At 43.1% G+C, this 13254-nt stretch overlaps 1 protein-coding gene across 6 annotated transcripts in view; it reads left to right on the top strand.

The window, feature by feature from the left end:
- CKAP5 (cytoskeleton associated protein 5) overlaps window positions 1-13254 on the top strand; it is an 81833-nt gene that overhangs the window by 27894 nt on the left and 40685 nt on the right. For all 6 annotated transcript variants that reach the window (XM_073604315.1, XM_073604316.1, XM_073604312.1 and 3 more), the window contains exons 2-8: window positions 565-661; window positions 4331-4524; window positions 7966-8172; window positions 8253-8424; window positions 8532-8658; window positions 9582-9682; window positions 13096-13209. In XM_073604315.1, coding sequence (XP_073460416.1) covers window positions 605-661; window positions 4331-4524; window positions 7966-8172; window positions 8253-8424; window positions 8532-8658; window positions 9582-9682; window positions 13096-13209 — 972 coding nt within the window. In that variant the 5' untranslated portion in view covers window positions 565-604. The remainder of the gene's footprint in view (window positions 1-564; window positions 662-4330; window positions 4525-7965; window positions 8173-8252; window positions 8425-8531; window positions 8659-9581; window positions 9683-13095; window positions 13210-13254) is intronic.

The following is a 13254-nucleotide window of genomic DNA, read 5'->3' as shown; positions in this document are numbered from 1 at the left end:
GATAGAACACTGGATCGATGGACTGAACAAGTAATGTCCGGCGCACCCAGAAATGACAGCTGCAGTCAGGGCTTGTCACCGCCGGCCAGGGAGAAAACGCCAGGAGCAGGCCAAAGTACTCCACTAGAGCTAACGGATTAAGCATCGGAGCATTTGCACGAGTACAACTACTCGTGCAAATGCTCGGTATCGCCCTATTTAACATCCAACCCCGAAATAAAGATTTTGGCTAAATATTTTTAAATGGTGGTAGTTGGATGTAGATGGAAGGGTTGGAAATGTTACCCATTCCTATACTTAAACGGGTAATTCAGAATAAAGTCAGTCGTTTACGCCTGGAACTGAATGTATATAGATGACTGTCCTCTCTAAAAACCGCCACAAAAAGTCTGAAATGTTTATGGCTTTTGATAGATGTGAAGATCTGTTGACTATTTGAACCTCCTAATATGATTTCTGCCTTGTTTTTTGCGCATTTTTAAAAAAAAAATTTTTTTTTTTTTTTTTTTTTTTGAGATCTAAATCTAATAACCCATTACCTGCTGATGATCTTGGTTTTTCTAGCTCACCACTTTAGCACTGAAGAAGAGAAAAGGAAACTAACATGGCGGACGACAGCGAATGGATGAAACTTCCTGTTGACCAGAAGTGTGAACACAAGGCAAGTAGTGACTGACGCTGATTAAATATGATCCACTTCGACGTGCATGCTTAATGGAGTACTTGAACCCCCTTAACGCGAACCACCTGGTTAATGCCTTTTAGAGGTGGCGCGGCTTCACTCTTGTGACCATTGTAGGTTGCCCTCAGAGCTGTTGTGTGATCGGGAGCCCATCCTGATGACTTCCAGTCAAAAGCTGTGATCGAAAGCTGTCTTTGACAGCTAGATTAGTTTGCATGCTGTCGGCACACAACCTCATGCTGTTGTGGATGCATGTGCAGCAGTTGAGTGTTAAGGCCCACTTGACACTGTACATATGCGTAATGTGGTTAGCAAGAGGTGAAAGGGAGTTCCACCCAAAAATGGAACTTCTGCTTATCCGGTTCCTTAAATAATTAATTTTTTTTTTTTTTTTTGCACGTGAAATTCCGCTTTAAGTGAAGGGAGGATAATTTACAGCACATCCTCCATGTCGCTACCAATGTGACACGTCTTCAGCCGACTCTAGAGATAGGGCTACACACAGTTTCAATCTGGCGCTGCATACCCTTTACCTGTGTTTACTTGGCTCAAAAAGAGGAGTGGGCTTTAAAACCCATGTGTGGGTTTTTTTTTTTTTTTTCTCAGCAGGATTTTCCTGCACTGAGATGTCTTTTTATTCATATTTCAAAGGTTGTCTTCCAATAATCATATGAACAATAAAAGCCCTCCTGTATAAAACTCCTCCCTGAGGAATGGTCTGTTTGTTCCCATCAAGCAGCCTCTGTTTATTTCCTGTTGCCAAACAAGGTTTGTAGCGCAGCGGCAATCGAATTGGTTAGTAATTTTGATCTCTAGGCACACTTCTGAAGACCAAGGTGAAATGTGTATGGGAGCTGTTTTTACCTGGTCAAAGAACTTTTTTTCTGTCATTCACGTTCTAAGATCTGCACACTCTGTTAATAAAGAGAGGATACCAATGCATCCCTTCTATGGTCTATCAGCCTACTGAACACGAACACAAAAAAGCAAGAGATTGGTGGGATCATCCCTTTGTTCAACCCTATATGCATTTTCCTTGTTGCTGCATTTTCTAGCTCCACACCTGAATAGCTCCAGCAATGTCCACGAGTGTCTCAGCCATCTAAGATTCTCCTTCCTGACTGGCTGAGACACAGCAGTGGCGCAATTGTCACCCGCTGCTGTCAATCAGGGGAGAGAGAGGGTGGGGCCAGGTCGGGGCTCCGTGTTTTGATGGACTGAAGGAGCTGTGACTCAGCTCGGGTGCCCCCACAGCAAGCTGCTTGCTGTGGGGGCACTGAAGAGGGAGGGTCCAGGATCACAGAAGAGGGACCTGAGAAGAGGATCAGGGCTGCTCTGTGTAAATCCACTGCAACAGCAGGTAAGTATAACATGTTTGTAAAGGCTCTTTGTTTTTTTTTATGGGGGGGGGGGGGGGGGAATCGAATGCATTTTCTGCTTTTTTTTTTTTTTTTTTGTTAAAATCTTCTGCGCACAGGATCCATCACCCCCAAATATACTTGCCTGATCTCAATACAGCACTGTGCTTCCTACAGGACAAAGGCAGGAGCCATTGACTCCTGCTGCTGTCAATTAAATCCTGTCTGTGTCTATGTGCAGGCAGCGCGCCTTTAGGATTTTACCAGCTTAAGTGCACCCATAGCAAGCAGCTTCCTATGGAGGCACTCTTTGAAGAGGAACCAGGTGGGCTGGTGGGGGACCCCAGAAGAGGAGGCTAAGGGCTGCTCTGCATAAAACCATTGCTCAGAGCAGGTAAGTATGACATGTATTTTTTTTTTTTTTTTTTTTCACATTAGCAGAGTAAACTGACCTACTTTAAAACTCCATTCTTCTGTACTTGAGCTGACTTGATGCATGAAGTATAAGAGATGTGAAATTTGTAGCTATCACGGACAAACTGATAAATACTGTAGTCTTTTACCCTCTTATGGCTTGCAAACGACTGCCACACTGTACAGACATGCCTGAAACACATTTATTTTCTTGGTTCGTCTTCTTGGGTGTTCTTTGTGCCAAGCGTTTTTTTTTTCATTGTGCAAAGAATAAACATTCTCACGTGTCCACTTGGCAGACTGGTGATGAAGGCATTGATAAAGCTGGATCGGGACATAGATGGATGCACAGAGTGTCAAACTCTATAAATCACATTAATAGATTTAGGCCTCATGCACACGAGATGCTGGTGCAAACTCTGCTGAACACATGTTTTTAAAAGCTGAAACCGGCGTTTAGAAACGCCCGTTTTGCTGTGTTTTACCGCGTTTGTGTCTAGAAGCGTCTGCAGAGCAGAGAATGACATTTTGCATATCTCGGGGCCACTTGGTGCTAGGCACCCCAAATTTGGTGTGCTAACACAATGGAACTAGCACTACAGCATATCCAATTTGGGGTTCCTAGCACCAAGTGGCCCTGAGGTACGGGGCCCCAAAGTCGGGTCGCAAAATTCATTCTCTGCTGCAGAAAAGTGCTTGACATTTTGCGACCCGACTTTGGGGCCCCATATCTCAGGGCCACTTGGTGCTAGAAACCCCAAATTTGGTGTGCTAACAGACTAACACTATAACATATCCAAATTTGGGGTTCCTAGCACCAAGTGGCCCCAAGATATGGGGCCCCAAAGTCAGGTCGGAAAATGTCATTCTCTGCTGCAGAAAAGTGCTTGACATTTTGCGACCCGACTTTGGAGCCCCATATCTCCGGGGCCACTTGGTGCTAGGAACTCCAAATTTGGATATGTTAGTGTTGGGGTTCCTAGCACCAAGTGACCCCGAGATACGCGGCCCCAAAGTCGGGTCACAAAATGTCAAGCACTTTTCTGCAGCAGAGAAATTACATTTTGTGACCCGAATTTGGGGCCGCGTATCTCGGGGCCACTTGGTACTAGGAACCCCTAATTTGGATATGTTGTAGTGCTCGGTCCACCAAATTTGGGGTTCCTAGCACCAAGTGTCCCCGAGATATGGGGCCCCAAATTCGGGTTGTGAAATGTTCCTTTAAAAACGCTTCTAAACGCGGTACCAGCGTTTAGCCGAGTTTGGCGTCTGAAACGTGGAAAACTTTTGCGTCTGAACCCATTTTTTTTGCTTCTGGAAAAACGAGTTTAAATGCAACTGCCTAAATGCCAAAAAAATGAGACTGTGTACATGAACACATAGGTTAACATTGAATGGGTTCAGGGGCAGTTGAAAAAAGTGTCCTACTGCCTATGAACGTGAGTTTAACAGCGTCTCGTGTGCATGAGGCCTTATCTGGATGGTAGGATGGTGATTCTGTACATGGGTTTAAACTTTAAGGCCTCATGTACACTGCGAGTGGTAAACGGACGTTTAGGAGCAGTTGGGCATTTTTTCAACTGCTCCTAAACTCTCCTGTTATCTTAGCAGTACATGTACACAGGGTCATTTATAGTTGTTTCTAAGCAGTTGAGTGTGTGGGTGTTTTTTTTTTTTTTTTTTTTTTTTTTTAAAACGCGGGCTACTATCTGTCACGTTAAATCATTCAGGCGAGGCAGTAAAAATGTCCCATGTACATGAAGCCTTAATCCAGCTGTTTGCATGGTGTAATTTTAAACCAGTGGCTTGAGAATGGAATAGTTAGGTGTTTGTTTTTTTTTTCTCTGCTCAAAGTTTGCCTTTTCTCCTTTTGCAGTTATGGAAAGCCAGATTAAACGGTTATGAGGAAGCGATAAAATTGTATCAGAAAATCGTAGATGAGAAAAGTCCAGAATGGTCCAAATACCTGGGCTTGATCAAGAAGTTTGTCACAGACTCCAATGCTGTTGCCCAGCTAAAAGGATTAGAAGCTGCCCTGGTGTTTGTAGAAAATGCTCATGTTGCTGGGAAGTAAGTGCAATGTTTATCTGTACTGTGTGTGTGTGCACAACTAACACCTTATCCTTATTGATGCTAAAGTTATACGATTTGTTATCGTATTGGCCAGTTATTCAGACCATGTTCTAATCATTTTATGCTGGGTATCCTATGAGAATGGAGAATTGAGTGCTCCCTAGCTCCCTAGGCTGACTTGGTTCATGAAGGCTCTGGGACTGTCATTCTGTTCCAGGCTACGCTCCTTATCTGCCTCTGACCAGGAACAAGTATTCAAGATGGAGTTGTTTTTTTGTTTTTAAGGCTGCATGTCTGACCTAGATCAGTGTCTTAATGGGTAGTAAAGCTTCTGTCAGTGACAACTTTAGATCCTCCACTTTTAAGGGCCAAAACTATTAAATGTATTCGATATTTAAAGTGTTGTCTGGGCAATATATGTACATTCCTAATTATGTGGGGGTCTTGTGAGCCAAAGATGGACTGACGCCTCTGTGAGGTGAAACAAATATAGATAAGCTGCAAACACTAACCACGTTTCATTGCGTGCATAAACCAAAAAGTATATAAATAAACGTGCCTGCGCTGAAAAAACATATATATCCCAATAGTTGGGAGGTGCATATATAGTGTAAACCTATACTACAATATTTCAATAAAAAAAAAAAAAATGCTAGTAATATATAAATTATAAAATAAATACAATCCTTATATAAAAATATCCCATAAAGTGCAACATGCAAGAAAACAAAACCATATATATGTGGTTATAAATATAAGATCAAAGTGCAAAATCAAGTGTCCACATTTAAAAAGTTCAATTCATTGATATTAACACATAAAGTGCAAGTAAGTAGTGTCCACAGAAAACAGTGTTCCTCATGCTCCTCCTTAATGGTGTTCAAAATCCAGCATGCTTCAGTGCTCTCCTGTGACCCCCCCCCCCCACTTGTGCTTGCGCTCACCTCTGAGCGTGTGACACGGTAATTAAACGGTGTCTAAACACGCATTGGAGCCACCCCTTGGGCTCATATAGGGTATGCTGGTATAAACTCCACCACTCTCAGATGTCATCAGATAATTTCACATACAAGAAAGAAAAAGCTCCATAGTGTGATACAGTAGGGATTTATTTAAAATATATTAAAACTTCCCTCCAGAAGGGTACTCACAATATGTAGGTGCATGAGTGCACCAATCTTTCCAGAGAGTGTTTGTATAAAACAAGCGTTTGTATGGCGTGCGGTGTGTCGTTCCTCATCTACCTCTGTTGCTGTCAGCTCCGTCCTACCCCTCCCCGACGCGTATTCGGCACAGGGATCACGTGCCTTCCTCTAGGTGATCTAATTGCATTCTAAATGCACTCTCTGGAAAGATTGGTGCACTCACGCACCTACATATTGCGAGTACCCTTCTGGAGGGAAGTTTTAATATATTTTAAATAAATCCCTACTGTATCACACTATGGAGCTTTTTCTTTCTTGTATGTGAAACTATCTGATGACATCTGAGAGTGGTGGAGTTTATACCAGCATACCCTGTATGAGCCCAAGGGGTGGCTCCAATGCGTGTTTAGACACAGTTTAATTACCGTGTCACACGCTCAGAGGTGAGCGCAAGCACAAGTGGGGGGTCACAGGAGAGCACTGAAGCATGCTGGATTGTGAACACCATTAAGGAGGAGCATGAGGAACACTGTTTTCTGTGGACACTACTTACTTGCACTTTATGTGTTAATATCAATGAATTGAACTTTTTAAATGTGGACACTTGATTTTGCACTTTGATCTTATATTTATAACCACATATATGTTTTGTTTTCTTGCATGTTGCACTTTATGGGATATTTTTATATAAGGATTGTATTTATTTTATAATTTATATATTACTAGCATTTTTTTTTTTTTAATTGAAATATTGTAGTATAGGTTTACACTATACATGTACATTCCTGTTTTTATCCTACAAAACGTTACAGTACAGAGTTCCAGGTGATACTGTCAGGTCTGTTAAGTTCCTAACTTTCTGAACCCCCTACATCTGCTGCACTGATATCCCAAGCAGCATTAATCAGCCTTGCCCAAGTTCTCTCCTGCCGACCATTTCCTTTCTCCATTCCTCTTCACAAGCATACATTTAATAGAATTCCCAGCAAGTCAATGCACATGACTTGACTCCTATGAGCCTACTTGCCCACTGTGTAGGGAAAGGTTTCTTATGAGATTCAAGTTCTAGGAGGAATTGTCTACATCAGTAAGAACTGACCCAGGGCAGCACCCTGTTATTGCTCAGCATCTACCCGTGCAAGAAATTTGCAACCCTGTGTCCACCCCAGCTAGAATCTTACAGCCCTAATGATGCTATGGCAGGATGTAATAGGTTTTCTTGCTACAAGAATAAGGTAAAAGGAAATGAATACTAGGACATGCACTTGAGGTGAAGAAAAAGTGAGCTCAACCTAGAACAATAAACCTCATTAAAACTGACATAATGCACTCTCATAATTCCAAGCAAGTATGCATCTGTAACAGACTCCTCCATAGGATGTAGGAGCCCATCTCAAACAGTCCTAGCGCCAGCTGAGACACTTTTATGTGCAGCTTATCTTCCCACAGCTGTCCCAATGTATAACAGAGGAACAGAAGAGGTACACTGCCAGCAGCTAGCACTTGACTGGCAAAGGAGACCGGTAAGGTTCTACCTTTTTTGAAGTGGAGAATTGTACAGGTTACCGTGATCACATGACATTCAATTGCTCGCTGCGGATTCATTTGTATATGCATAATTCCTGGGAATTATGTGAGTGCAACATAGTTGTATTTTATGTCAGTTTCCGTCGATCCCTGCTGAGCAGGCAGATGACAGGTCCATCGCTGCACACTGTGCAGCGACGGACCTGTCGGAGTGCCGCTCTCCCCTATGAGGGATCGGATGACGACGGACTGTAGAGTCCGTCGACACCCGATCCGCAGACGGATGGAAAAGTAGGTTTTTCCTCCGTCACACTTTTTCGGATCGGAGCGGGTCAGATGTCAGCGGACATGTCATCGCTGACATCCGACGCTCCATAGAGGTCTATGGAGCGTCCGTTCAGGTCTGCCTAAACTGACAGGTGGACCTGAACGGATCGGCCGTGTGAAAGAGGCCAAAAGGTTTATTGTGCTACGTGTAGCTTCCCTTTTTTGTGCGGCTTGTCCACAATATCTTGTTCAGATAGTTGAATGGATAGCTGCACAGATCTTGGCTTTTTACATTGACATCGAAGTCTTTCTGGGCTGGATACACCTTAGTGTGCAAGTGGACGGTTGGCTTTATTGTAATAACCGATGTGGCTCAGCTGTTACAAGTAGCAGGAGGGAACATCTAAAATTTGGGTCATGTCTGAAGATCACCGTTAAAGTCATCCTCCTATTTGTAATGCAAGTAAATACTCTAATACAAAGGTTTCTTTACTTGCAGAACTGCAGGGGAAGTAACGTCCGGAGTAGTAAGCAAAGTGTTTAATCAGCCAAAAGCTAGAGCCAAGGAATTTGGATCTGATATCTGCCTAATGTACATAGAGATTGAGAAAGGTGAAGCTGTACAGGAAGAGCTGCTGAAAGGTCTGGACAACAAGAACCCAAAGATTGTGGTGGCCTGTGTTGAGACATTAAGAAGAGGACTGAGGTGAGGGGGCTCTTTGTGGTGTGTCTTTGTTTTTGGTTTTTTTTTTTTTGTCTATATAAATCCTATTTATTTTTATGCAGTGAGTTTGGTTCGAAAATTGTGCCCCTGAAGCCAATTATTAAAGTATTGCCAAAACTGTTTGAGTCTCGAGAGAAGGCCGTTCGAGATGAGGCCAAGTTGCTGGCTGTGGAGATTTACCGTTGGATCAGAGATGCCCTGAGGCCTCCTTTACAGAACATAAATCCCGTGCAGGTGAACGAAGTCTGGTGTATGGAGGATTGCAGATCAGTCCAGTTCATTTACATGTTGAAACCTTTCATGAAGGGCCATCCATAAGATTTTCTTCTATTACTCTGTAGCTTAAAGAGTTGGAGGAGGAATGGGTGAAGGTACCCCAGTCGGCTCCCAAGCAGACCCGTTTCTTGCGCTCCCAGCAGGACCTCAAAGCCAAGTTCCAGCAACAGCAAGCAGCTGGAGATGATGGAGGTGTGTTTTCAAAGTTTTATATATTTAAGTACTTGCTTAAGTGGGGGAGCTGGGGGATGTCGGAGTGCTTTCTAGGTTCCAGTTAGATTAATTGACTGAAAAGGATAATCCAAAGTTGCAAATTGAACAGGAACTTGGTGTGATTCCTGTCCAAATCGCATGCGGTTTCCCCCACCACGCCTGTGTGATCCCAGTATAGAAAACCGGGGAAGCTTCATTTAAGTGCAGAAATGGGCAAACAACTCGCATTTAAAAAGTACATAATATATCTTGCTTGTCAAATTCAAAACCACGGCCGCTTGTGGTGCTCACAGGGAGGAGATACATAGGCGATCCGCCCCCAGGCTGATGACATATATGCCCTATATCCACTGGGATCCCGGAACTTCCTGCATTTCCTCCAGCCCTGTGAGCACCACAAGCGGCTGTGGTTTTGTTTGACATGCAAGATATATTGTGTACTTTTTAACATCTGAGTTGTGATAAAATTTTATTTAATGGTTTGCCCATTGCTGCACTTCTTAGATGGCCCTTTATCTTTCTATACTGGGATCACACAGGAGCAGTGGGGTGAAACTGCTTGCGTTTTTAGACAGGAATTGCACTACATTCCTGTTCCAACCTCATATGATTCTTTGCAGTGCGATTTTGAGCCCATTAATTTTGTTTGGGCTCAAATTGCATGGCAAAGGTATTGGTAACCTGTATCGGCAAGTACATGACCGCTATCCCTACTCGCCGGTAGAAAACCGGTATCGTGGCAACCCTAGTGTATAGAAGTGAGGATAATTTAGGTCTTTTCAGTGAGACAGATGATTAGTTTTAAACATTCTCCACTGTATTCAGTGTTTTAAAATCTGTCTTCAAATGTAGGTTGGGGATGTGTCTGACCCATTAATTCTTTAACTTTTTTTCCTTTTCAGATGAAGATGAAGAGGAAGCTGCACCTCAGGTGGATGCCTACGAGCTACTGGAAGCTGTTGAGATTCTCTCCAAACTGCCAAAGGATTTTTATGAGAAAATAGTGAGTGACCTTCTAGATGAATCTGGTTTCAACTGAAAAAAGACCGTTATTGAGCAGAACATGCTTAAAGCGGAGCTAAACCCTCCTAAACCTTTCACCCAAGGAAGCTACCATCTTGTAATAGTTTGAGGGCACAAGCAAGTGTGACAGTTAGTCCCACCATGCCGGTAATAACTTTATTTTTAATTTTTTTTTAATTTATATCATTAAAATGATAGGTTTAGTTCATCTTTAAAGCTGAACTCCTGGATCAGCAAGTATTATCTATATACAAGAAGCATGTGTATTCCTATCTGCATATTGGTGTGCTTTTTGTTTCTTTCAGATCTGTGCAGTGATATAGCATGAAGCTTTGCCTCTATAGGAGCTTCCTATAATGCAGCACAGTGCTAACGCCAAATGTTTGCCTCGAGGCCCAATGTGATCTATAGTTCTATATAGTCATAGCAGCAAAGTCTCCGTCATGCAGCTTCTGCGCATGCACAAAAATCTCCATTCCTATGAAAGAAGCTGCCTGGTTGGGAGAGTGGTGGTGGTGCTGCTTCCTGTGGAGTGCACAGCAAATAACCTGGCAAACATGAGGACAAATGTGTCTGAAGGCAGTAGATTTCAATTAAAGTTCAGTTTCAACACTTAAAGTGATTGTAAAGGCTTGTGGGTTTTATTTTTTCCCCTATAAAAGTAACAAACTTGTTATACTTGCCTGCTCTGTTGCAGTGGATTTACACAGAGCAGCCTGGATCCTCTTCTTGGGTCCTTCTTCTGTAATTCTATCCCCTCCCTCCTGTTCAGTGCCCCCACAACAAGCAGCTTGCTATGGGGGCACCCGATCTGAGTCACAGCTTCCTGTGTCCATTCAGACATGGCGTCCTGACCCAGCCCCACCCCCCTCTCTCCCCTGATTGGCTAGCTGATGCTGATTGCAGCGGGAGCTAATGGTGCCACCGCTGTGTCTCACCCAGTCGGGAAGGAAAATCTCAGATGGCTGAGACGCTTGTGGACATTGCTGCACAGAGAGGGGCACAGAAGGCATTTTATCTTAATGCATAGAATGCATTAAGATGAGCCTTCTGCCTTTACAACCCCTTTAAATGTCCTGGACTTCCAAGTTATTAAGGCAAGACTAGAACTGCGTGATTGCTTTTATGGTACTGTGAAGGTGTCGCTGCTACCAGCCGTGGTTTTGGTGAGCCTGTGACCATGGTAAATGTTGTCAGGCTAGAAAGCGGGTCAGGCAGCATACATTCCCCTTTCTGCTGTTATCAGTGATTCTTGAAGTGTAACAGGTTTAGAGCTGTCAAACTCCTGGTTGAAAAGCTGGGTTAAAGGCCAATTAAGCACAATCCTGTGCTTAACCAAAGGGGAGGGCAGGGGAGACTTTAAAGCGGTTGTATGTAAACTGCTGAAGAATTAAAAAAAACCCTGTAAAATGATGCATCCTAGCACATTATGAAATGCTTACCTTGGAATTAAGCCCTTACAGCGGCGCCCGCTCGCTGCGGAGTTGGCTGACCTCTTCCCCCGGTGTTCCAGGTTCGCAGGCTCTGGCGCTGTGAGTGGCCGAAGCCATTCTGTAAACCGGACATTCAGAGTGTGTGTGTGTCGATAATGTCATTGGCTGCATGCACTCTGAATATTTCCTAAACTGCACGTTTAGGAGATATTCACAGTACCTAGAGGTAAGCCTTATTATTTATTAAGGCTCCATTCACACCATGGCGTTACATTTTGCGGCACAATCGTGGCCAATGATATACACTGTATGAAAGATGCGGTCATTGTATAGTGGCTGTTCATTCTTTCCACCCATGGGCAACAAACCTTTTTATTTGAAAAGCTTATCCAAAACTTTGGTACTTGGCTTTTGTCTTCCCAAATGTGTTATTGGCTTGTACCTTTTTGATCCCTGCTTCAGTTTCCTGACTTTTTGTCCCTTGGAGGATAGCCACAAAGCAAAAATGTAGAGGCTTTGTTCCTTCATGGTCTATACCTCCACTCAGGGAAAAGCCTTTTTACATGGTGCTCTAAGAGGGAGCAAACACTTAGTACTCACGTCGGTGGGTGAATGTTGCTTGCTTTCATGTGCATTTTGAGATCATTTTGACACGCTCTGAGATCATTCAGAGTTCCCTCTCGCGTGCTTTTGATCTATAGTTGTCCTGGCCTGCATCCACCTCCCAAAACTTATTGGACGACTTTTGCATTCCCTGTGGTTTGTATGGAAGCAAAGCTATTCTGACATTGAAAGCTTATATACACAGGCCTTTATACTTTTACATTAAGTTAAACCAAGTGTTTTTTGTATTTTTGACTCTCATGTAGTTAATGGCCTAGAGATTTGAGGTTTTATGATCTGTTCTTGTGGTTAATTTCAGCCACAAGCTGCAGAAGTCCGAACAAAAATGTTTTAATACTTGGTGCAAGTCTGCCAATTGCTGCAAATGGGGGGGCAGATTGTGTGCCGGGGGGTTACAGGTGGGATTCTCCTTAACCCCCCAGGCGGTATTCCCGAGTCTGGCTCGGGGTGGATTTTCAATACCAAAAGCGGTATCCCTGAGCCAGACTCGGGATCGCATTGCAGGATCCAGGAAGAGTTTACTTACCTTGTCCCCTGGATCCTGCGATGTCTCTCCGCTGTGATCGGCGAGCCGCCGCGTCTCGCTCGATTCACAGTGCCGAGCTCCGTTCCCTGCGAGCGTTGCGACGCACGGGGACGGAGTTCGGCGGCAAATTCAAAAAGTGAAACACACAGTATAGATACAGTAATCTTACAGATTACAGTACTGTATCAAATAATTACACATCCCCTTTGTCCCTAGTGGTCTGTCCAGTGTGCTGCATGCAGTTTTATATTATAAATACTGTTCTTTCTGCCTGGATACTGGAGATTGTCCATAGCAACCAAAACTGTCCCTTTACATCAAAAGTGGCTTTAGAGCAGCTAGAAAACAGCGATAATAAATTAGAATCACTTGCAGAATTGAGTGATAGTGATTTGTGGGAAAATCCGTCATCAAACACTAAAAGTAACGAAAGCGACAATTCTGCAACTGAGCAAATTTCAGTGTTTTTGATTTGATTACAATATTGAATAATTTTTATTATAATATTTGTTATAATTATTTATAGTTATTATATTATAATTTTTTATTTCGTTTTTCAAACTTCATCATACCCGGGATGTCTACTAGACTCTTGTTTGGACAGATTTAAGTGAGTTATTCCTAAGAATTACAGACCCACAATATAAAACGCCAAATTTCTGTGCAAAATAATTGTACTGCTTTCAGCACCTAAAATCTGAAATAATCATACCGCCAGGGAGGTTAAAAGCTACTACATAAAATGGTCCAAAGTGAGCAGCAGGTTTCACTTGAAATCACACTGACCTCTTTCCTTGTAACCTCACATAGGAGGCCAAAAAGTGGCAGGAGAGAAAAGAGGCTTTGGAAGCTGTGGAAGTCCTTGTTAAAAACCCCAAGCTGGAGGCAGGTGACTATGGAGATCTTGTCAGAGCTTTAAAGAAGGTAATATTCAGTAGCACACGAGAAGGATTTTATAGATATGTAAGG

This window comes from Aquarana catesbeiana, linkage group LG11 (genome assembly GCF_042186555.1).
Source record: "Aquarana catesbeiana isolate 2022-GZ linkage group LG11, ASM4218655v1, whole genome shotgun sequence".
NCBI lineage: Eukaryota > Metazoa > Chordata > Amphibia > Anura > Ranidae > Aquarana > Aquarana catesbeiana.
Note: the sequence above shows the minus strand (reverse complement) of the source record. Positions and strands in the feature narration are given on the sequence as shown.